This window comes from Dunckerocampus dactyliophorus, chromosome 14 (assembly GCF_027744805.1).
Source record: "Dunckerocampus dactyliophorus isolate RoL2022-P2 chromosome 14, RoL_Ddac_1.1, whole genome shotgun sequence".
Lineage (NCBI taxonomy): Eukaryota > Metazoa > Chordata > Actinopteri > Syngnathiformes > Syngnathidae > Dunckerocampus > Dunckerocampus dactyliophorus.
The window spans coordinates 9473991-9500399 of record NC_072832.1 but is presented as its reverse complement, the minus strand read 5'-3'; the positions used below and the strand labels follow the sequence as shown (position 1 = coordinate 9500399).

Genomic DNA, 26409 nt, shown 5'->3' with positions numbered 1-26409 from the left:
CAGAGTATGTTAAACTTGGTAACATGTAGGGGATATCCACAAATGTTTTCAGGTCAAAACTGCAAAGTATCTTATCGTTTCAGCCTCTCATCCACACGGGAACGGCATTCTGGGTGACCGGAAAGGGTATTTTCTGAAAATGGCTTCCAGAGTGCGAACATCTGAAAATTTATGGACTAGCAAATCCATTACAATTTAAAAACGATGACGTCACATGACCAGAAGTGAGCATTGACGACAAGCCAACATATGTGAATATTTCGAGTGTCATGACTCACCGCAGTGGACATTCTCATGATATTTTCTTGTCTTATACTCCCAAAATGATGCACATGTAGTTCCACGAGCCGTGAAAAGCTGAAGACAACGGACTTACGCGCATCCCTTTTTTCTTCTTCTACGGTTTGGTGTGTCACATTGTTCCGTCCGTGTATCTGTTCATAGCGCCACATGTAGGTGTGCCTTGTGTATTACATCGTTTTCTCTCAGCTCTCCATTCCCGTCTGGATGCAACTATTTACTAATCCGGCACAGTGCGGCTGTGACTCCCCCCCCCCCCCCCCCCCCCCCCCCCCCCCAAAAAAAAAAAAAAAATCCCAAGAACGTCCCCTTTTGGACAGGGCCTTAGTGTGAGTAATGTCAACACCAAATGATATTGTACCATCGGTGAGTCACGAGAGTCAATCAAGATTGTGGATTTTTTTCACTGTTTATCCACAGAGAGAATAATGTTTGTTTTGTATTTTAGGGAATATTTGAGAGTAGGTTTGTCTTATTCCTTTCATTACCATCTCTTCTTGATGATGTGCAGGTAAAGGATCGGATCCCAACCGACCCCCTTGTCGCAAAGCCAAAGATTTGAGGAAGGAACGGCGTAATCAGAAGGAGCAGTTGAAACATAGCAGTGTTGGGGTCTCCTCCACTTTGATCACTAGCCCCCCAAGCCATACCCTGACCAACCAGCCCAAAACCTTGGAAGATTTCCTTACCGAGATATGCCCTGACAGCTCGTCTCATTGCCTTGAGGTAAGCAGTAGGTGGTTTAGTTTTCTCCTTTTTTATATGACAGAAGGTAAACATTAGCCTGATGATTCAAAGAAATGTTAATTCTAGCTTCCATCATTTTTAGCCTCAGTGACTTCACCATGTTTGTGTGTTGAGAAACCACCCAATTCTCAGTTTTTTTACCAGTTGAATGGTAGAAACAACAGAAAGTGTGTTACGTCACCCTGTTGATGACATTAACAACCACAGCTCCCACATCAGTTCTGCCTCCCTACTGAAAGTTCATTTTCATGTCCTCTCCTTGAGACAATGTAGAATAAATCCTTGCCAGCTAGGTTGGTGTACTAACAGCATTTATGGTCTTCGTTTGGCTACACACCCATGCCATAACTGGAGTCACAGTTTTTGTTCGAGTAAACACAGTGATTTGAATGAAGACTTTGTGAACAATTCAACACAAGATTTTAGGTACCACATAAATATATCTGCTCATTTTCCTGAAGACAGGCTGTCTTTTTGTCTTAGCGTTGTGTGATGCCATCATTTATAGTATCACTGTTTGGCAACTTGATAAAGTTGGCTTTAAAGTCTATATTTGCCCATGTAACAAGAGTTTTATCTATTACGTGTGAATCTCATCATGAGAGCACCCAAATCCTTTTGCTGTATTTAGAAATAATAGTCAAACAACAGAGAAATAAATCTCTGCTTGCTCTGCTCTCTGCATGCCTGAAGCTGCCTTTTGAACCTACTCATTTGGATTTATCCTTTGGCATGGTTGCTTTTGCTTTCACGTTTTATATTTGCTCATTATTCAATTAAGTCAATAGGTATTATAATCCAAATATTTATTAATTTGTTTATCCAATTGACGTACAATTTGTAGCCACCAGGGGGCGATATAATCACATGATTATCAAGGAAGTCTTACAAAACCCAGTGGACTTGTCACAGACCTTCCTAAGCTACTTTTATTCATTTTTCATGTTCTTCAAAGTCGAGATAGATATTTACTAAAAAGAAAAGCCTAGGTAAAAGAGTTAAGGGACATAACAAATGGTATGGACAGGGAAATTATATGAATAATGATCACAATCTTGTGTGGCACCTTAATGTAATATTATCCTACCTTTTACAACCCCTCCAAGTGAGAAAAAAGTAAACTATATTTGTCTGGGGCAAACTATCTTTGCTGACAAACTTGTAGGAAAACTAGTATTTTGAAGATTGAGAGAAAAGTGTCTCATAGACAGTATTTGGATAATGGAACATTCATCTCATCATAATCAAAATTTCACCTTTATTATTTGGTGCTATTAAATTTATTTACATTATTGAGCAAGGCTGTTGCTGTTATTTAGTATTGTTGTGATAGCGCTCAAAAAATATTTTTCATCACTATAAATGGTAGTGTCAACTTGACACAAGTAGTTAATGCTATCAAAACATAACTTTTGCTATAAAACACAATGAAAGATTGCATTTGAGAAATGTCCTTTCATATATGAGGCCCAACATTTCTGTTTGACTAAGAGAAGTGGATGCCAAGTAGCCATATGAGAGTGTCCCTTTTAGGTCCAAATCAAATAAACACTAAATTCAAGCCCCTATCCTGTCCGCCTAGGGGACTCAAACGGCACAGCCTCTTTGGCCAATAAAAGCTTCTTGTTGAAGAGGTGGTTAATGAAATGGGGCCAGACTCTGAGCAAATGTAATTCATTTTCAGTTTGTGTGACAAGAGAAACACTAAGTTTTTTTCTTTTGTAAGTCTGTCTTGTTCTTCCCTGTAAAGAGCGAAAACCTTTACAGTAGATTGCATGAATATGTATAAAAGAGTGTACATGAATCTGTATTGGGTTTATTAACATGCATGCTAGAAAATGAAAATAAAAAGTACTTGGGCCTCAAATACACCAGTCAATGGGCTAACCTTTAAAGTATAGCAAACAAACTATTTGTCATTGTAGAAAAGGAGAATTTCTTACTTTTGCCTTTTTGAAGGATGATTTAATGTCAAAATGAAGTCACTCATAGGTCTGTCACGATAACAAATTTTGCTGGATGATAATTGTCCCACAAATTATTGCCGATAAGATATTTTTGTCAAACCCCAGTGAAGATAAAATGGACTCTGTCCCTTTTAGCAAAAATTGCACTTAAATAAAAATCATAATCAATGAAAATATTTCAGATTTTGAAGTGCCGCTTTTGTAGTTGGCTGAATATTGACAAAAAAAACCCCGGGAACAGTCCGAAGTTCATTGTGTTTCAATGCAGTCGTCAGCTCTTTGCATTTACACTTCCTTTATCAACATTGTGTGTGGAATACGCTGTTCATGTTTTAATGAGGTGTATACTTCGGGAATCGCGGCAGTTGAAACGCACGTTCCACCGTTTTGGAATATTTTAATTGTCTTTGTTTTCAATTGTCTTTGATCATGTTTTATACACAACAGGCACGAAGAAAGTACTGTTTCCCCTGTTTATTTAATATGTTTGCATAATATTTTCACATGGCTATGGCTTTAAATCACTGTCATCCAATCAACTCTCTTGTCATCCAGCCTGTTTGGTAGGGAGGAGGAAAACACGCATGCACAAATCAATATATCGCGGCTGGCAAAATTGTATAGTTCGTTTTTTATTATTGTGCGGTTAATTGATTTATTGATTATTGTGACAGGCCTAATCCCTCAGAAAAGAAAAAGGTGTGTTTTTGGTGTTTTTGTCAGTCTCTCATGCCACACTAACGATACAACTTTGTCTTTGTTTTCCTTTTTTTTTTTTTTTAGGATTTCTCCACACTTTACCCAGTTTTAATATTAACCATTGTCTGCCGTATTCTTTTTGAAGGTGAGGCTAGTGCGCTCCAATCCCCCTTGCCCGCAGTTCAAAGCCTCTTTCGACGCCTCCTACCAGGTGTACAAACTCTACCAGATGGCCATTCACAAGGACCCTCCTGACAAACCTTCCGAGAGCCAGGTCAGGGGGTGGCAAGCATAGGTCAAGCTGCTGTTGGCCTTCTCATAGCGGGTGGGAGAGGATAGACATGCATCCAGCGGCTCATTTCTGTGGTCTTTTAAGAAAATATATTTTTTAAATGTAATATTTTAAGTGCTTATTGTAATAATTATTTTTTTTAACAAATCCAACAAAGGTAGTGTTGTTGAAAGTATCCACTTATACACTATGGTACTGTGTGGCTTTTTTTTAAAATACAATATAGATTTGCACATATAGAAGGTAAAATGCTGTTGGGGTAAACAATCTAAAATGTCTAAATCTAAAACCATTAGATTTCAGTCTGAAATTGCATGGACGTGTCAAAGAAAGGTAATCAAAGAGAAAATGGAGGGGCAAAATGTTTCCATACGCCATGGTTGAGAGCAGTGTTTCTCCAGGTGTCTTGAGTTGGCCTTCAGTCAGCTGGTGGGGCTGTTAGTCTGGTCTGTTTTTTTTTGGGGGGGGGGGGGGGGGGGGGGGGGGCAGGTTGACAGCCTTTTATGGCAGCCTCCAAGCCTTTACATTCTAATCTCATCGGTGCCCCCTTTATCACTCCATGATCATGATTGAGATTTGTTGGTGTCGTAGATTAGGCACCATGCTTTGGTAGTAATGTTCATGGCCATGTTATACAGTCTCTGAAAGAGCGGTTATTGTTTGCTGCTGTCAGTTTATACGCCTCGTTGAGAGGGGTCTCAAGGCTTTTTACAGTGATGAAGTTGAATAAAAGGTATGCGCTAGCCTCATCTTCAAGTTGCTCGTCAGCCAACTGTTTAAAAACATACATTCAGTCTCCTAGAATCATATGGTTTTCTTTCTTTCATATGTCCTTTTTGTGCAGTAGAAGAAGCAGCCAGTTGCTGCGGTAATCGCAAACGAGGAGACTGAAAGGACATCCCCAAACAACATTCTTTTAAACATCTCATTGAACCTCACTGCTTTTCCCCTCTACACTTTGTGCTTGAAGGTGAGGCTAGTGGCTGTCAGCTTTGAGGACCCACAATTCACTGCGTCCTATCAGCAGTCTGCGGCGCTGTACGCTCGCTACCAGATGGCCATTCATGGGGATGGCCCCAGCGAATGTAGTGAGAGTGAGGTACTGCATGATTTTTATTTTGCATACATAATATATACATGAGATGGAGACGATAAAAAACTCATCTCAGGAATGAGGATGCAGAACTGCTAAACCTAGGTGGGCCTGTTGTCCCTCAGGGTTAGAAAAACTTCAGTATATGACTGAGCTCTTTGTCTTATAACAGCAAGGTGATTCATTAATGATTAAAGATGTAGCAGCAGAAGTCATCAACAAATTGTTTTCTAGTGCCATACAGCTGTACTCGGGTTTCATTTAAAAAAAGTTAATGAACAAAAGAAGAAAAATTAAAGGTTGTGTAGCTTTGAAAGCGGCCCTGTTGTCTTCGTTTCGACAGACGGAATCACAGACTATGCAGTTTTTCTTACGTTCCGTGTGACAGGTTGGACTTTGGTTTGGGTTTTCCAGTGTTTCTATCTTCATATCCTGTTTTTGAGCTCTTGTTTTAAATTTTAATGTTTCCTGTTTGTCATTGCATGCTGTGCTTTTACTACTTTACATCTGGACTAGTCGGCACATCGTTAGTTGTTTGTTGGGAGCTGTTGTATGCTAAGTTTCCATGGTCTTTACCTACAGTCATGGCCAAAAATATTGGCAAGTCAAAGATACTGCAATGTTCTTCTGCATATATGCCAATGGTTTTGACTATGCCTGTATATCTGCACTGACCGCAGTGCATTTTTCCTCACCTTTCCCATGTTAGCCCAAGCTCAGCTTCTCAGCCAGCCTATCAATTTTTGTTACTCTTATGTTTTTGAGCTGTGCCATTACTTGCCAGCTCCCCTTTCCTCCCCAATTAAGACTGTTATACTATACCTGCCAGATGTCTTCAAATCCTGGGTAGCGCTATGAGCTTTCTTAGCCAATCATAACAGTTTTAATTAAGATATTTTGCAAATTGACCATTGTTCTGATGTTGATGTGTCAGCCCAGTGACTTATTCAAAATAACATATCTACAGTGTCAGTGTGTACAGAAAGGTGTGAGGGTAAAATGGTACTGTATGTCTACAAATAGTTTCTTCTCTTGAATGATGTCACTAGTGGCTAAATGTACTGCTCTCTGCCAATTTTAAGACTTGTCTCCCTACCCAAAATAACATGTTCCTTAGTGAGGCCACCCACCCTGTGATGGAGGTGAGTTAAAGGTGAACTGTTTTGAATGACCGTGTTCTCATATTGCTTTTCTCCAAAAATTTGATGCAACGGCACAGTGCCATTCGATGAAACGCCTGGTTTTGCTATGTAGATAGCAACGCATGTACAGTATAGATGTCTGATAGTGTTGATCCAAAGGGGAAATGTCTTGTTTATTTCAGGATGTACTGTATATGCATTGTACATAGTATTTCCTGTCATGCCATACCTGAGAGTAGTCTGACATCATTTTGCCTGTATGAAGTTGAGGCACATACGCTAAAAACATGTTAAATCTGCATTCCCTGTTTTTGGAAAATGACTTTAATTTAGAGAGGTACACATGAAAAAGAGGAATAACCTTAGGAATGCAGATAATTAGCTAGAAAAAAATTTAAGAACATACTTTAACTGATTCACTCAAAAACTTTATGGAGGAGTATGATCTGGATAAGTATATCCAGAAGATGTTTGAGCCTCATTTAGAGTGACCAATTGGCAATTATTTGAAAGTAGAGGGGATATTAAAGCTGTTTCCAACTGTTCCAATTTACTAACGTACAGTACTTTTAGACAGCTTCACTGTTTTTCCACATACTATTTTTTTTATGTGTGCCTGTTTGTTGTGCGATGGTGAAGACCTCTTGTACTTCTTAAAACTACAATAAAGTAGTGTGTCTTTAAAGAGCACGATTGCGAACATCTCTAGTTGAAATTTGGCTTAAGCAAATGAGTGTGTTTATAAGTACCGTATGTGTGTGTGTGTGCACGCGTTTTGAGATGACTGTTTACCCTCTTAATCGCACACAGATGAGTGTTTACTGTTGGAAAGGCAGAGTAAAAGGAAGTGATGGACACCATGTGTTGCCAATGAGAACGTTCCAGAGGATAGTCAAGACACAATCTGTTTACAGACATTGTGTGGTTGCACCAGAGAAAGGAAGCTGAGATTGCATTCACATGGTGTTGCCTTCTTGCCGTCAGTCTTTGGTGTCTGCACCCGCACATTTCACTCTCGATCCCACTGTACTTTGTAATGTACTCCTGTTAAGCCTTCGTCCTCTATTCTAAACAAAATGTTGTCCAGTGTCCTGGTAGTGATTGTCAAATCAATGTATAAGTGGCGACGTTGCTTGGTCAATGCCATTGTAAGACTGTCAATAGTTTAGGAGGAATGTCTGTGAAAATTAGATTCATTCACACACACTTTTGAAATCAAATAAATGTATTACTAGATTGTTTGGATACTCTGCTTCTACACGGCAGCCGGTTTTAGTGAAGCCCACTAAAATGACATCATCTATTAACTGCAGCTGTTTTTACTTCACGTTTTTTTTGTGAGTTTTCAATAAAAGTGTTTGTGCCTTTCAGCATATAGCACATTAGGGAGCCTTGCTGTTGGTAATGTGTTGACAGTAAACTTACTAGTGGAAAATTACAGTTTACTGGCACGAGAATGGATTTAGGGACTGACTAAACTTTTTTTTTTTCCCTTGAGAATCTCTGCCATCGTCATGAAAAGGTTTGTTTATAAAAGCGTTGTTAATTTGATTACAGTGTATATGATTTGTTACTAGGTGGCGCCATTGTAGCAAAACAAGCAGAGCTGGCTAATGGCCTTGAGCTGTCAGATGTAAGATTATAACAACAGTAGCAATAGCAATACACAAGTCACAAAATTTCCTCCATATTATAGTATCCTCCTTGTGGGAAAGCCTTAATATAAAACTGTTTGTTTATTTGCTTTAAAAAATTGTAAACTTTGACTTCCTTGCTAACAGCAGTTTACCATATACCAGATATGGTTTCCCAAATTTAGGATTGGGGCACAAAAACTGGTGCATGGTCAAGTTTTATTTGGTCACTGGTTGTAATGACGTAAGCTGTGTATGTCAGTGTTATGGCAATACATTATATATTTTTGTACATTTGTGATCTAAACAAGGACTGCATTTGGACTGAAAAACTTTGAGGAAAGTACAGCATAGCAAATTGATAACAGAGCTGGACTGAAACCAATTTTGGGAATATATTCATAGGGTCTGTCATGAGTGTCTGTTTTATTGAATTTTACAGATTGTTTTAACGATGCAGGTGTTCTCAGTTTGTTCTTTTGACCGGCAGGCCAAGCTAACCTGCAAACACACTGCTCTCAATCCTGGTACAAAAATGATGAAAATACATGATGAAAACATAAACCATAACATGCAAGCCTGTTAAAGCCTATCTGTATTGTTGTATCGGAGAATGTGAGTCTCTGTAAGCTGCAAAACAAGAACTTTGACACATACACATGCCCCGGGGACAGTTAAAGCATTTGCACTCTAACTGAAGAAATTGGAATGATAATAGTTCTTACCAAGTATCCAAACCTAAAAGGATGGAGAAAATAGATACCAGGTTTTAACATACCAGAATTACTGCTGTCACTATCTCCTCTTGTCTAGTTTTGACTGCATAAATGTTTTCATTTGTGTCAACACAGTCTTTTTCACAATCTTCATGACCCCTTAGTGTTGGGGTACTTGAGATGTTACACCTGGGCAAAGATCAAACTTTGACAGCTGACTTGTTGTGTCTGTGACAGTAGTAGAGATAGGAATGGTTTTCATGTATGCTTTGTGAAGTTTTAAGTAGTAGTGAGAACTCACCATTTATCCTCTGTTTTCCTTCTCTACATCCCTCCATAGTTCCGGCGATTTCTCTGCGATTCACCTTTAGAGGTATGTATTTCCTCTGGCCACAGTTGCATGAAACCTTTTTTCAAAGTCTCTTTGTATTTCTATGTGTTGCTTCCCACATATTACCCAACCAAAACAATACGTTGGTTATTTCAGATTTTAATACAATGCTGACACATTACCATGACAGATTAATTAAAATGTAATTTCCTTTCCTCTTTCACCTCTTAGTCACTCAACTTTGCTCTCTGTGTTCGAGCCCTCCAGCGAGATTAAGTGGCGGTTAAGGGATACAGGAAAAGGGTATAGTTTCATAGGGGGAGTTATCTAACCCTGTGGAAGTGAAAGGATGTGTTCAAGGTGAAATGTTAAAATGTGGTGTCCAGATTGTGTGGTGACAGAAACTACATCCAGACCTGATACTCAGCCCTTGATGGAGTAGGACTTAACACTGCTTTGCATTATATGGTTACAGTAGAGATTAATACTTGTTGAAACGATTCTACAGGTCTGTTTTTGGGATCCAGCAGATCTAATAGCTATCTTGATTCAGCACCACCAAACTTTGACAAGCTACTAAATGGACTATCTCTCACAAAAATGAGTACAATCGCTCACATTTCATCAATGATTTCATTATCCAGTATCTTCTCGATACAATATACTGTAAATGAAACGTGGATACAACCTAGAGTAGTCAGTGTACAGCTTGTAGAGCAGTATACATTTCCCTGTCCCCCTAAAAATACAGTGGTAGCAACACAAGTTAGCACACCTCACAGTGAACATGTACCCAAAATGTCAATATTTCACTTGAGCAAAGTGCCTTAATCATTTTGTGCTAAGAATACACAAAGCTGCACAGCTTGTTACTGGAATCTTCCATCACACAGCTGGTGGATGTTAGACACCTTCCACTCCTCCTCCTGATTGAGAATGGCCCACATGTGTTCAATTGGGTTGGGTCTAGTCTGGAGACAAACTTGGTCAGTCCATCACCTTCCCCCTCACCTTCCTCAGCAAGGCACTTGTCATCTTGGAGGTGTGTTTGGGGTTGAAGGGAGGGTATCGTGCTTTGCTTCAGAATGTCAAAGTACATGTTGGAATTCAAATTCCTCCATGAACCACAGCTCCTCAGAGCTGACAGGAGTCATGCAGCCCCAGAGAACCATGCCTGACTGCCGTCAAGTCACAGCTGTCTTGGTACTCACTTTTGCTAGTTATTCAGACAATGACTGTGTTGAGTCAGTTTTGTGCATAGAAAAAGTATAGTGCTATACAAGTTGTACTCTGACTACTGTAAATGATAGGCAAGTTTCATTTTTGCAGTTCATACACAATAAAACAAAAAAGGTAAACTCTGGCACACTTAGTGTTGAGTGACACACATTTGCAGCCAGCCATCACTGGGCTCTTAGCAGACTTGGTGAACTTGAGCTTGTAGAAACACTAGAGGACATGTCACCTCAGGACAATTACACCAGCAATCAAACCCAGAATGGACACTTAGAACAGCCACTTTAATTGGAACAAGGCGCGCACAAACAATCCCTGTAGTGTTGCCGTGTGGCTTCCCTTGGGTCTTCCTTAATGAGCATTATTAGCGTTTATAAGGGACAAGCTTTTATCACCTCATCAAAGCTGGCCATGCACACCGAACAACACTTTCTGTGCATACACTCCCTCACGCGCTGCTTTTACTCACTCTTCATCTCTGATGGATTTAGCATGCCATCTCTACTCATATGGCCCCGCCACCCGTCGCCCAACTTGTTTTTATTTCTGGCTCTGATCTCCCACCCGGTCCTCCCCTCTCATGTCAGAGTTATTGTATGTGGCTTCTCTGTTCTACCTCTGCGTGTCGGCTTCCATCTGTTTTCAATCTGAGGGCTATTAAAATACACACACTCACCACATGGTGTGTGTGGTTCACTTATCCCTGCATTTATTCTAATGTATGCAAACAGTATGCTTTCAAATTCAACTGCAGCCATTTGGCGCCTGCGTATTTTTGGGGGGTTGTGTTCTATTTCAACAGAATTGCAGATGGTTCAAGTTAGAACACAGGTGGTGTTGTAAATGTTTTTAAAAATACATTTACATACCCTAACAGACATTTTAATTAATTTATGTTGTCTGATACACGGCTGGACATCAGTACCTGTTAACATGATGAACGGCAGTCATGTATGTGTTATTTCACATGACCCTAGTGAAGTGAGATAGGGCATGTGTGCTACAAACTCCTGTCCAGATGTTCAAATATTGTGCACACTGCCCACCAGTCAATAAAAGTACAACTCCATCTTTTTGGCTAAAATTTGTCCATTTAAAAGTCTTTATATCAGGTTTGATGTTGTCATTGTTTTTACCAATTTGACATTGTATATTTTGCTCATTTTCAAGCCATTGTATGATTACGCATCTTCTTCATACTGCATTTTTTCATGCAGTATTTCGGCATTTGAATACTGTTATTGCGCTAAAAGAACTGGTAGCATCTTTACCAGTAGCGGCAAGTGCACGCTCTCTTTCCACACCTACCGTTTCACAATAGGAGTTGCCCTCTGATGCAGGTTAAAAAAAAAAAAAAAAAAAAAAACAGACATCCCCTTTTTCACTTTGTCAAAATAAGTATGGTCCAGTCTTGAGGCCATATGCAAGTGATTTGTGGGGAGCATGTGAAGCTCTGGGGTAGTTTGAAGTGTTCCAGAGAAGTTTAGATTGTTGTTACAGTGGCAAGGACGTAACCATTAAGCTGTCGTTTGAGGTGACATCCAGGTAAGTAAGACAGCATCAGCCTTGAACATGTTGCGAACGTATAAACAAACATACACGGCCATTACCTTAACTGCTTGAACATCCACATAATTGCAATAATGCACATTCAAAGTAGGGTAATGCAAATGCCTCTCTCTCATCCTAATGAGCACATTAGGGACGCTCCGACCAGGGTTTTATGCTGCCGATTCCGATACCGATCATCCATGAGTGAGATATACTGATACTGATCACATCCATTAACTGTACATTTTTCAATTTATTTATGATGGACAGGGATGCCGTTAGACAATTCCAAGGGCCGGGCGGATTGTCCCATTAGTTTGAAATGGTTTGAATTTCGCGGCTTCACTCTCACAGGTTTTCAAGCATATTAACTAATAAATCGTTTTGTTTTGTTGTTGAATACGGCCTATTATTAGTAAAAAAAACAACAAAAAAACAAAAAGCATATTTAAGCAAATGGTATGTATTTTATGGCTAAATTAATTGGCGAAATGAACTAAAATACGAGTATAAGCTATGAAGGTCTCATTCAAATTTTTAATGTAGTATTCCACATTGGTCACTCGGTGTCAGTAATTGTTTGGTGAGACAAGCACCAGACTTGATTGCCTCACAAACAGGCTTTTATTGCAGGTTTAAATGATTTCACAACAGGCACAATAATAATAAGCACAATAATAGTAATCATAGTAACACGGGCTACTGTTGTGGTCATAACCCACGACAAGCTAAAATTCAACTCTGAACGCCCAATGTCACTTCCCGTCCTCCACACAGAACACATTTACTGCAACACACGGACGAGCAAGAGTTGTATTTATGTCACAAATGGCTAATTTTCTCCGCTTCTATCTACTATATTGGGTAATATGAAAGTAAGTTTGACTGTATGGGTGTTGCTTCATGTCTAGAGGGCTCTAATAATGTTAAAAAATGTTTTTAGAAGATGTAAAACAGGTTTTCTACGCCACAACTATGAACATATTCCATTTATAAATAGGAATCATATTAGAGGAATCCTACTTTGCGGAAATTCACTTATCAAAGTCAGTTATGGAACCAATTAAGTAATAGCTGTACAAAATTTCGTAGCATCTGGCTATATGTTTGAATTTTTTTGCCATTCGCAAACATACATATGCACTCACAAACAAATATGATGATTGCACAGAGTTACTTGGCCATAAAAACTGTAACACTACGAGGTCATGGATGGACTTGACTGAGCTCTTTTAGGTTCTGACTTCCAACACTTGCATTACCCAACTGTGCACATGAATACTAATGAGGTAGTGGCTAACACTTTCTCATGCACCTATATAGACCACACATTTATACCCTATTAAAGAGAGAGAAATACTTTAACCAGACTACCGCTATACTGTGTTTAAGACACTTTGATGTCAACATACAGTATAAATATCACATTAACAGGTTAGGCGTTACCACGCATGTGCATGCCAACACATTCTTTGGTGCCATATGGAAAGAGCAGACATAAACGTACAGGAGACTATTTGGCGGCAATCTACAGCTGGCTGGTGAAGTGATTTTTGCTCACGTGGAGCCTTTTTATTAAAAAGGCCACTCCTGGAGAGTGTCTGTAGCCAGTACCAACTGTAGACCAACTCCGCCCTGCTATTGCATTCATTCCACATTTGGGAGCCATTAGCAGGCTGAATGTGAGGCTACTGTACACCCCACTGATAATGTGTGAGGCCTAGCTGAAGGAGGAAAGCATACAGCCGGGTACCATGCACTAATGCAGGGTTTTGCACACACATGCAGTACAAATATTTGTTATAGTTGTAATGTTTTTGTACTTTTTCCACTTTGTTTGTCCTGTCTCAGGCAGAGTATTCAACTGACGGGCCAGAGATGGGTTATGGGTCCTTTCACCAGCAGTACTGGCTAGATGGCCAGATGGTGGCAGTGGGAGTGATCGATATCCTGCCCACCTGTGTGTCGTCTGTCTACCTGTACTACCACCCAGACTTTGCCTCCTTGTCTCTGGGCTCCTACTCTGCTCTCAGGTTGGTTGTTTGGGCTTGCATCGGTTGCCTTAGTAACTGACTGGTTATTTTAGAGATTACGACTTTAATTTATTGGCAATAAAACGACTTGAAATGAAGTGTTCTTTCTGCAGAAAGTCACATGTTCAAGCTCATAGCGCCTGCCTTTCATTATGGAGCATTCTGTCTTTGTTCTATTTATCCCCCTTTTTTATTATTTCATAGCCCCCCTCCTCCAGAAATCTTTTCTTTGATATGTATACTTGGGAAGTTGCCTATAGTGTTGGTAAGGAACATTCCTCTGTCTTCACACTTGATTGGTAGAGGCAGCGCTCCAATTGTGGTTTAGCTGGCAACAGTTCCTTTCGCCAAGATGAAATAAGAGCATACAGTATACACAAGCACCACACATACAATAGTCACATTGCAGACATATCTGGCATTTCCAGTAAAATGTAACATAATAAAGCTTTTTCAAATAGTCTTTCAAAGACATTGGATTTGTGACTTGTAGTTAACATCACAGCTATGGGCATGTGTGTAAAACAACAAAAAGGGATCCCACATTTTGGACAGGTAGGCATTCCTAATGCTGAGGTACCCTGGTAATCAAAGTGCTTTGCTTCCTATCATTTTTATTTTTTCGATTGAACTCAAATTCAAAAGCCAAACAAAGTGTGAGTATGTGGAGGAGCTTTTGAACACGCTGCCCATAATACTAGAATCCTCCTGCTTGTTTACAGGCAGCACAGCCTTTCGACTTGATCATTTCTGGACACTCTCCAGTCTCCTCGGCATGGCTGTCTGTGGCCAAAACTTCATTGTACTGACGGCATGTTCACACAAATTGCCATTCCTACCAATGTGTAGCAATTTTGTATATGCATTAAGGAAACCTGGACAAGTATACTACAATAAACAAGTAGTCAACTATGCAAAGGAAATGCCTTGCACGGTGTAAAAAAAAAAAAAAAAAAATAGTGATCAAACCATGGTGACGTGCTTCAGGAGCAAAACCAAAATTACTATTTGTGTTTGTGTTGTTCACCTATGGAACCTGAAGAGGGCAGTGATTCAACAGTCCTTCCAGTCTAAATAGTGTCTAGGATTCAGAGGACAGGAGTAGATGCCTGAAACAATATTGACTGTAAGACAAAACTGGTACTGGCAGTACCTGCACTATTTTCTGAATGTATTAATTTTTTATGTACACATTTTTTGAACACCGTAACAGAGGCTGTGGGTGCTAAAATCTTGAATTTACAGTGGATAAAAAAAAAACAAGCAAACCACTTTCTGATATAAAGAAATAAGGCCACCTTAAATCATTTCCAGACTTGTTTTGGAAAATAAATTCACAGATAACTCATACAATTCATTAAAAAATCAACAAATTTGTTACAAGGGAAACTATCAAATTTACGCTAAGCAATTTTTAAAATCTGTGTGCACACCCTAAACCTAATACTCACTGAATGCAGGACACATTGTAACTTTGCAAAAATGTTTCCACTGTTTGTCACAACAGTGCACCACATTTGTCAGATTGGGCATGTCTTGTGTCCTACGCACTTCGGGCCACCCCACAGGTTTTCAGTTGGATTTAGGTCTTGGCTCTGGCTCTGCCACTGTACAACATACCCTCATGATGATTTTAATGTATGCCTGGGGTCATGGTTATGCTAAAAGGTCTTAATTCCTCTTCAAACGTCACTGTCAGTGTTCTGCTGTTGTTTATGTTGAAGATAAACTTTGGCATACTTATAGTTTCACACACGTATATACGTACCATCATACTGAGCTTTTAAATACAAGTCCAGTAGTGTTTGATGAAATGTTTTCTTGTGCGTGTGTGGCTGCACCTTTAGGCACGCACAATTCTGGACCCTTTTGTGCGTCTGTGTGTGCGTGCACATCAGGGCTTGATAATTGGCTTGTGCTGGAGTGTCAGATGGCTGAAGAGGGGATAATAGCAAACTCAAGCTGCTGCCATTGCAGTGAAAGTGGGGGTGTGAAGGGCTCAAGAGAAAGGAGGGGGGTCTGCAGCGCTTTTTGTGAATGGACCCCTTGCTTTTCTTGACCCCCCTCACTCAATTGAGGCCTTTTGTGGAAAGGGGATGGGAACCCAGGAACCTGGCAGCAAGTGGGTGACCTTCTAGCACCTCGCTGTAGCTGCCTGCTTTCCCTTTTTCCAACCTGCTCTTTTATATTCTCCCCCTGCTCTCTCTCCACTTCTGTCCCCCCTTGTTCCCTTGGCCAGCTTTGTCCCGTGTCTTATTTTTTAGAGCATCTATTTTATGTTAAGGCCTCTTTCTCTCGCTCTGAAGTATTGCAAGAAAGGAATTCTCTCCCTTCATGTGATTGGATGAAAGGTGGTAGAAGGAAGGGTGAAACAAAAGGAGCTGTAATTTAGTTATGGAATAGTGAAGGAAATGGCAGAAAATACACGTTGAGCTCAAGGATACAATTAGGGTGAAAACGTCTGGGAGAAAATAAAGCAGGCAATATGTTTACTGTATTTGAAGAAGCCGTATCTCTTCTGAGTTGTAAATCTTCTCCCTTTTTTACCACCTGCTTTTGTGCTTAACGGCTCAGTGCCTTTTAAAAAAAGAAGGTCATTGTTTTTGTGTAATGACATGAAACAAGAAAAGCTGTCTGAGAGTGCCATGTTTACGTCCTCAGTTTGGATGCTGGTTTCAAATGCTTGAGCCAATTGTATTCTTTAATACCAGCTTTATATGCTGGAATTGTAAGGTATTGTTAGATTGCATTTTGATTTTAACCCGTGGGGAACTTGAGCAATTTAATTTGAAAGTTAGTGGCCCTTCGATGGCCCTTTCCATACTTGCGTGTTCCTAACAAATTTTGTCCAGCTCTTCTCAACTTTTTCGACATTAATTTGTGTTCTGCGCATGTTCTGTTTAAAAGGAATCTTGTGCCTTTGGCAGAAAATACTTTTCCCATACTTTTGGAACGAGTAGGAAACAAGCCACCTCGTTAGTTCTTTTGTATATGGTAGAAAGTACCGCGATAGCGAAATCTATCAGAAGGTGAGCGAGAAGTTACGCAAAGCAGGGTTTCTACGAACACACCTTCATTCAAAGTGTCCGGGGGGCTCTGGTGGATGTAGCATGGATATGGATGGCACAGCTCCGGCTCCATTTCCCATTTTTTTCACGTTCTCGCCTTCCATTAATGAAGAAAGTGAGACAGAATAGTGTCAAATACTGGTGGTGGGTCAGTACCAGCACCAAAGCGCAAACAAAGGCGTTATTTATCCACCTGTCCTGCTGGTGGTGTTGTTTTTGGATACAGGTTTTCCGTGTGTCGAGATGTTGTCTGGGTGTGAGTTTTGTTTTTTTCATGTTACACATTCGGGTTATTCCGAGTGTTTCAGAAACCGGAATATTGACCTATACCCGAACATTGACTGCATGTAAACGTAGGCAAAGTCTTGGCATTTGCTCCAAAATCTTCCAAAAATTTCCTTAAAACTCTCATGATGTTTACAGACGATGACACAGAAAACAATAGGATGTCTTACTGGTATGACATCACAACTGAAGGGGCTACAAAGTACAGGAGCTGTCTATAAAGTTCATTATCTTGAAAATTGACGTACATCTATTCAATTTATATGTATTTTATGCAAAAAATGTGTGCTATTTCCTCACTTTATTCGTGTTTAAGAATTTTGGATAAGACTTTAAATGTGCCTATATATATACTTCAAAGTATATTTGTATGCACAGAGCTTCAAATAAAAAAGCTTCCATGTTGATGTCATTGTTCCAGAATTACAACTAGATCGAATTATGTTTCAATAATGATCTAACTGACAATGATGTGGAGTTACAAGTGCAAGCATACCATGACAACAAAAGCATGTAACCTCAGATAACCGGTTGACTACCATACAAATGTGTAAGCTACATGAACCTGTATGGGTTGTGGTCTCATGTAATGTTATCAGCAAGAGGGTTTAGCAATGAACACCATTTTTGTATTTGTGTTGTGCCATGTGATAGTCCCCATCTAAAAACACCTGCTATGTGCTTTTTCCATTACAGGGAGATTGCTTTTACTAGGCAGCTACAGAAACAGTCCCCCAAGCTGTCTCACTACTACCTGGGCTTTTACATTTACTCCTGTCCCAAGATGCGGTACAAGGTATGTTTGCAACACATCTCTTTCTGACTAATCTTTACAATATACAATAGTATAGGTATATGATTAAGTTGAATTTGCAGTTTCAGTTTAACATGCATGCTACACTTCGTAGTTGGACTGTAACATTTTATGCCTCACGCATCAGCCCTCGTAAAATAAAAACATGTGTTTTGAAGCTTTGTTTATAATGTTTATTTTGCAACAACGCAGTTGTCACAGGACAACACAGAACAATGACTGGACAGAGTATGCAAATATGGCAAATATCCAAAACTTTATTGGAGTTCCACTTTATCGATGTTCACATTCAGATGCCAAATCCACACTTTCCTGTAGAGCACTGTGACAGTGGTAAATGAAAACATCCTTTTCAGACGCATTAGTTTGATCAAGCAGCCTCATTCATTACTTCTTTCATTCATTGGCTCATCCCTCCATTATTCTATTAAGATGTTCCTATGTCCATGGGAGACTGATGTCTTGTTGAGAATTATGGCAATGTGCCACATCTTTTTTTTTTTTTATGTATTGACATCTTGTTTTGGGTTTGGGATATTTCTTTTACATTGTTTAAAACATATTTTTGTGGTTTAAGCCTTGTTACTTGTCTGATGGCACTGTTTCCACAACACCTAACCCCATCGATATTCCCCTCCAACCTCGAAATCTGTGTTTGAGTGAGCATCTTACTCACAACCACAACCTCTCCACTTTTTTTTTTTTTTTTTTTTTTTTTTAAACAACACAGAACAAGGGTGAGAAGGTTGCCCAGTTCCCACCTTAGTGCTCTTACAGTCCCTCAAAAACCCACCCCATGGACATTCACACACTGTGCTGTGTGCACCCAAAATGTCTCTCCCTACACTGTCTCATTTGCATATGAGCCCAAGTAGTTCGATGATGCCCACACATTGTTCAAGTCTATTAAGATGGGGAGCCCCTAAACTTCATTGTATTGGAGGTTTACTCATTTCTAGATCTAAGTCCTGCTGCTGGCTATGTTTTAACCATCCAAACACCAGCCTTTGAACACCATTCATTTCTCTTCCCTCATATTTTGCTGAAACCATGTTTTTACCTCACATATGCAAGACAAGCATTTTGATGTTTGTAGTATCTGGACAGATTTTAAAGTTTTGCAAAAAAATTGGCATGTCCAAATAAGGTTTGCATAGTAATGGACTTCCTGATGCTTAAATATGCTGCCTTTCACTTCCCACCAAACAAAGAAACGAATGGTGAGATACTTCTTCGTTGTTGTTATGCAGTGCTCCTAGACGGATAGCAGAGATTGAAAAATAATTATCTGTTGATGTATTTTGGCCAATTGCACTTCAGCTACTATGCTATTATATATGTATTTACCCATACATGTCAAGTTAAAGATCATTATTACACTTTTTTTCCATGCTTGCACATTGATATTGTCATTTGGACACATAAGTGAAACAGATGCATAGATCTTAGAGTGCCAAACTGCCAAAGCCTGCACCTTAAGCAGAGTCACTAAAGACTTGGAGACCAGCCCAGAACAGAAGGTTGCCTGGCCAGTGTCAGACCCTCTCTTTGTTGTCAAAGCAGAGGACGGTGTGTCCCACACAGCCTTCCTGGTTTGGCTGGTGGTTTTGTGGATAGACGTGACATCCTGCCCCTGGCTGTTGTCCCTGTCCCTTTGGCACTCTTTGACTCTGATGTTGAGCTGTGGGGAGCAGAAGGTGAAGCTGTTGGAAGCTAAATGAGCCCAAAGGTCTTAGCCCTTCTGACTCTTTTCTCCAAAGTGCCTCTCGTGTTGAGCCTCCTCACAGAGCCCTACTTGAAATTAACTGAGCTGAATTCCGCCTCTCGATCTAAAATCTTAAACAACACATATTTTTTACTTTGAACACGTCAGTACCAAACGTTAACAAGCAATATGAGAGTTGGCCTAGCATAGGAGCCTGCAATCTTATTGGTATGTTTTCACAAAAACTGTTAAGTGAAAACAGAAAGCTTGTGTTTTAGAATAGTTTCAAAATATAGACGACATTGTCAAAGTGATATAACGTGGTACCTCCTGTTTTCGAAAGCCCCAGTTTTCATGTGATTAAATTTTTCCTCTGTTCTTGGAGTGCCTTGGTTGTGGTACAATATTGCGCATTACAAACTGTTGTATTTGTTGAATCTTATGGTAGATGTGGATGGACTATTGCCGCCATCTTGGATCACACACCCAACACCAAATCTTGCGATATTTAGTTTACACAATACTATGGTATCCTGTAAAGCGCATTTATTTGGTAAACTCAAATGAGAATGTTACACAAACTAGTCTGTTTGCCCGCTTATAAGTCCATGGAATCGAGTACCCAAACAAAGAATCGCATGCGTTTTTGACTCAATCTTGCCGTGTTATTAATATGCTGTGTTGAGTCCAACTGTGTTCGTAACATGTCTTTATTAAAAAACATACTACTTTTACACTGAATGGGAGGAGAACTTCTTTTCACTCTATCATGTCAGACATTCCATGGCTGACTCCATGCAGTGTGATGGTACTCTGTCATGTCTCAATAATGGAACATTACTGACGCCTCGTGGCCAGAATACTACATAAACCTATGTCTTTCAATATTTTTTTGACAAAAAATATGCCATAGTCAACCATGAAACAGAGAGTATACATTAATACATTTTTGAAAAACCACAATGAAAAACCACAGTAGAGCGACAAAGATACCGTACCGTTTGTGTGCCTCTCTCCTCCCCTCCCAATCCTCAATGGTCCTCAACAAGTGTCTTCAATCAAGGTAAAAGTGATGTTAAATGTTCATTTATCCCTTTCATTCGTCATTTATATGCATTTATATCTATTTTGAAATGTTTTTTTACATATAAAACTGTAATTGTTCTAAAATAAGAGTTTGTTAACATTTTTGGAACATCTGGAACGTATTTATTGGATTTACATTTTTTCCTGGAGGAAACATTTTTTTGTTTTCTTATGATTCGGTTTTAGACGGACCCTTTGTAACAGGCAAATAAGGAAAACTGAGGTACCACTGTACATGTAACATAACTTTATACAGATAACCACAGTTAGTTTACTGTACTGGGATTACATGAAGTGACTCTTACTCTTGCAATTATTATTCACAAATGAAGTTGAAATGCAGGAATTTTGTTTTAACATGATAGAAGTAATTATGCGAAAGAGGAAGGAAGGAAGGAAGGAAGAAAGAGAAAAATGTGATTCAAATGGGAGTGGAAGCAAGGTGAAAAGCGGTATTTTTTTTTATGTGTTTTTTTTTGTTGTTTTTTTTTTTACTGCCGGTACGCCACCATCTTTTGAAAAGGCTGCACATCCATTCTGTTTTCATGACATCTCCTCAAGCAAGTAACATAGGTGTGCTGGTCAGTTGTCGGGCAACTAAACACTTTGATTTCAGAAGACCTGAAATGAATCTCTGCGTCAGCCACCGTGTACGATTTTTGAGAAAACAGCAGATGACAGAATTTGAGTTAGGTTTCTTTCAGTTACTAGTATTTTAAATTGCTCTTAATTGCTGTGTGTGCATTTCTCAAACATCTTAACAATTTAGACATGAGATAAGATTGAATCTTTGCCATCAGAAATTGACCCACGAACTGTCTCCCGTCCTGGTACAAACTGGCAAGTTATAACTTGCTAAAAGGCTCGGATAGCAGAGTGAATGCATATTTCCCCCTAAGGGGCCCATTCATGCAGTATGTTATGTGCATGGGAATGTGACCTCACATTCTCAGTGTCAATTGTACATCTGGGCAGATTAGGAATGACAGTGGATGAGTGAGTTTGAGGCACCTAGTGGTGGATTTTCCACAGAGGCCCCTTCAGTGTCTCCTATGTTTAAAACTGTCTTCTTCTTATGAATGTTTGTTTCATTGTCGTTTTAGTCTTGTTATTGAACTAGATACTGTATGTGTGTATTTTTTTTTATTTATTTTTTTTTAAGTTCTTATTGGCTCATGCTTCACAGGTCATACAGGTCCAGACACCTTACAGCGGATTTGTTTTCACTCCTCTTTTAACAACTGTTACGAAAGCAACCCCCATTCTGATTGGGATGAAAGACTAAGACTGGTTGTGAGCAAGCAAACTGATGACTGCATTTACTATGGTTTCCTTATAACTATACGATGGAAACGCATTTCTGTCATTTAGGGCTTTATTGCAAACCTTGCTGGCATCAGTGAGGTATTTTTGAAGTGGTGAGGAGTGTCATGTCTGCATGCTTAGGTCTGTCTTTATATAGTGCATTACTTCGAAGCACTGTAAAATTGAACATACAGAAATAAAGCATGCCAATTATACCGTACATAAGATACACAATGTTTTTTCTTTGACATGCAACATAAGCGAAATGCATTCGATGCTAATTTACACTGAAAATCCCATATGCTAGTGATAAACATTTCAGACACCTCCAATTAAGTAGACAAGAGGCGATGTTCACACTGCAGGGTATGATGCCCAATTGGGATTTTTTGTTATAAGCCGATCTTTTTGTGCAGTTGTTCACATTACCAAAAAAATGTGACTTCTATTTGTGTGTATTATGAATGCAATGCGTTCGGGAAGTGCTGTGCATGGGCACGAAACACGACGTCACACGTGTGTGTTTACGGACGTAAACATGGCATCTCAGTCCTGTGGCAATTTCAAGGATTTTGTGCAACCGGAGTCAACATTTTCTTAACCAAGTTATTTTGTGTTTGAGATTAAGAAGGAAGAGGGCAAGAATTGTGGCTATTGCAGTTTGTGGAGAACTTTCTACAATATGATGTCTGTTCCGAGCAGCTCATGCGGATGTCTGAGCCAGGAGAACAATTTTTTACCATATTTGTGAGTACCTTTACCCAAGGCTCGCATGGCAAAACACGCCTTTCTATGACGTATAGGTTGGATATATGCGACGGAATTGTACTGTTCTCACTGACATGAAAAATATCATACAGGTCACATATGAACATTGGCTAAAGTTACACAGTTGATATATGCATACAAAACAAACAGGCAAACACTTTCTAAGGCTCAACAAGAGACAGGATGACACATTCAACATCTTAATGGCAGTAGACTACTAACAAACGTTGTTGGTCTTTTATGTCAGCGGGTTTCAAATAGTACTACAGATCATTGTCATCACCTACAGAGGTATAACACACCCTGCCGCATGAAAAAAATCCCCTTCAGAATAAAAGCGTAAGATTATATATTTATTTTTTCTTCACCAAAGATCAGCGACCCACCAGTTGAATCACCACTCTAGATAAAGTCTCCACTTCTCCCCGCTAACCCCCTTTTCAAAGTAGAGCCTCTCTGACAGACTTTCCAACAGTGTTGTTTGAGTTAGCTGCGCAGTAGACCACCAACGGTGAGCCTCTCAGCAGACATTTGTTTAAATATTTTAACATTTCTTTTTTTTTGCTTTTTTGCCACATCAACACTTTTTTTTTCTCTCTTTTTGCCGCGGTTGTGTTTTTAACTAATCACTAACAGACTACAACCTGGTCTTGTGGCAGCCGCCACTTGGCACCCCCCAAGAGTAGTGCTGACAGGGTGAGGGTCTGACAGAGCAAAGTTCAAGGGGTCAGGTCTGGAGATTCAGTCCCAGGGATGCAGTAGGGGGAGTGAGTCGTAGTATGGTCGGAGCGAGGGGGGAGTGCGAAGGTCACAAGGCTGAAAGTGAGAGTTTAGAGATGGTGTCATGCTGAGCAGATCCAGGGCCCACTACCTGCCAGCCAGAGGTGTTTGCCTTGCCATTAACTTCGCCACTATTTATTTTCAAAACTGCAGCAGCTGCGCCACTTTGTCTGAAAAGGCTGCTTTCTTTTTGGCTGGCAAAGTACATTAAGATCTTTGATAAGTTCATCTAAGCTGGTCATGAAAGCATTTTGAAATTCAGATATTTGCACAGAGGCCAGTGTCGAGTTGGGTACAAGAGGTGGGCTTTTAAGACCAAGATTAGTTGCTGCAGTTTTGCCTTTTGGTAATCTGTATTGAATGAGACCGATGTCATGGCTTGCCTGCCTGTAAAGACTAAAAGTGATAAAGAAATAGAAGTGGCCAAGGTGTGAACTGATACCCATAAAAACGATGCCATTGGTTCTCAGGAGTCTGCTGAAATGTGATCCTATAAAAATATTTTCTCCTCATTAACCTGTCATCCTTGGAGCCATGACGCACTGCTGGGCGAGGCAGAGCTTGGGGTGGAATGGGTTGATGTTAGGATTATGAGGGCTAACTTGGGGCCCCAAACCCTGAGTATCTTATATGAAGGTTGTGCTGTAGTTGTGTCTTGACTTAGGTGAAAAACGCTAAGCGGACACGGTGTATTTAAACTGCGGGCCATAGTATAAATCTCCCCCAAAACATAGACCCCAGACATGTTCAGGGCATTAGCACAGAGACCTCCCCGACTACATAAATACACGTATTGTCATGGACTGCAGTGAGTGTGTCTCTGTGTGGGCCCCTATTCACAGTCATGTCTTGTTTGGACATGTCTTTCAGTGGCATTAGCCTTCTGTCCAGCTTGCTTGGCTTTTAATGTTATTTGTCTAGCTTTTGGTGTGTGTATGTATGTCGTGCTGTTTATGTGTGTCCATCAGCAGCCACATGCCCCGGCCGTGCCCCCTTGTCGGGCCAGAATGTGCGCGTTTCAACAATGCTTTAAGGATAAAGCGAGTACTGAGAGTCGTATGTATGAGAGGGAGGATGGATGGAGGGATCGTGGCCCATGTTTATTGTTTTTTTTTAAACTGAGTTTGGCTGAATGTGACCCTGGGTCAGAGCGCAACCCGGGCCAGGCTGGGTTAAGTCTGCATGCCACTGGGTCACACTAGGCTTCTTTGTTTCAGCACTAAGTTCATTTACGGCCTGGGTGAAAACCAAATGAACTACATACTAAAGATGGACCACACATTTGACATGGTGACCCTATTTGTCTGTTGGGTCAAACGTTCTTGTATCTCCAAGACATTTCCCAGATGGTTTTCTATTCACTTACAGTATTTTCCTGACCAGACCATGCAACTTTTAGTACAGTTTGAACGTAATTAACCACCTGCTACCATTAATTGCAGTTTTGGTGCAGTTGTACCAACTTACGGTAAGTATTCTGCACATTGCTCAACTTGTACACTTGGGAACACAGACACTCCAGCTAGAGTTAGTTTGAGTGAAAACTCAGCAAGAGATATGAACAGGAAATAAGCAGCAGATGTGGGTGTTGACTTAGAAAACTCACACTGTGGACACCAAATCCACCTCGCATCTTTTTGTCTTTCCCTCAAATAATTCTTAAAGCGAATAGCTTCAGACAATAACATCGTAGCTCTGTGGATGTGAAACAATGGTTGCTTTTATTGTCACGTAATTGCATTAGCTGCACTGCTGTTGTTGTCTGGAGCATCTGTAAAGATTCACTCAAACACACAGGCAAACGTGAATTCCAGAAAATGTACAGATAGTCCTTAAACAAAAAAAGATGAAAGAATATTTGCAAACATAACAATTAGTCCTTAAAAAAAAGGAAGATTAAAGAATATTTGCAAACATAACAATTATTAAATTGCTTTATGCTTCTGGAATCATTCAATACTTACTACAATACAATACTCCAAGGAGATTTATGAATGCTCAAATTGCATGCAATGCATGAGTTGTTTTTAGCGCTACTGAACTATTTCAGCAGTTTCCTTATTTTGTTCAGTTAAGTGTTTTTTCTACTCAGAATTTTTTTACTTGTGTGTTCAGTCAAGTCAAGCATTGGAAAAGAAAAAGCAGAAGGTGGTGTGTGTTTTCACGAGGATTCCAATGTTGTACGAAGATGCAGATGATTTATGTATCTGATTAATTGCCTTTCTTATAAATCATCTGCATGAGGCAGAGGATTGCTCCTATCTTGAGGTGTGTGATAATACAAGGGCAGCAAGGGAAGCTGAGATAAATTAAACTAAAGATAAAAAGAAATTAGAAAAGAAACAAATGACAGATGTGTGTTTGAGTTTCTGTGGCTATGTTCACGCTGCAGGGTATGATGCCCAATTCGGATTTTTTTGTTGAAATCTGATTTTTGTATGTGGTTTTTCATTTTACCATAAAAAATGCGACTTGTCAATGTGAACGCAAAGCGTCCAGGAAGTGACATGCATGCGCAAAAGCACAATGGCAGTGTGTGCGCCATTTCAAGGATTTTGTGCAACGGGAGTCAATATTTTCTTAACCAAATGATCCTGCGCAGCAGATTAAGAAGAAAGAGGGCAGTTTGTGCAGAACGTGCTGCAATGTCTGTTCCGAGGAGCACGTGGGTGGCAGGAACTGTGAGCCTCTTCACTGACACTTTTTTAAAAATAAGTTTTGGATGACAAGAAGAGCTTTTGCCTACATGGGGGAGTACCTTTATCAAAGTCTCAGCAAGCACGGCAGTACATATATAGATTGATACTTTATTGATCTCCAAGAGATCAATAAATCACGTATAGGTCGGATATATGTG

General features: G+C 39.9%; 1 protein-coding gene across 5 annotated transcripts in view; it reads left to right on the top strand.

Moving 5' to 3' along the window:
• Window positions 1-26409, top strand: part of LOC129193639 (arginyl-tRNA--protein transferase 1) — a 44989-nt gene that overhangs the window by 6264 nt on the left and 12316 nt on the right. For 2 of the 5 annotated variants that reach the window (XM_054798026.1, XM_054798025.1), the window contains exons 6-10: window positions 812-1026; window positions 4976-5104; window positions 8931-8963; window positions 13560-13741; window positions 17791-17890. In XM_054798026.1, the coding sequence (XP_054654001.1) occupies window positions 812-1026; window positions 4976-5104; window positions 8931-8963; window positions 13560-13741; window positions 17791-17890 (659 nt within the window). Of the gene's footprint in view, window positions 1-811; window positions 1027-3858; window positions 3988-4975; window positions 5105-8930; window positions 8964-13559; window positions 13742-17790; window positions 17891-26409 lie in introns of all 5 variants that reach the window. The other 3 variants (XM_054798028.1, XM_054798024.1, XM_054798027.1) reach the window with 3 other exon arrangements.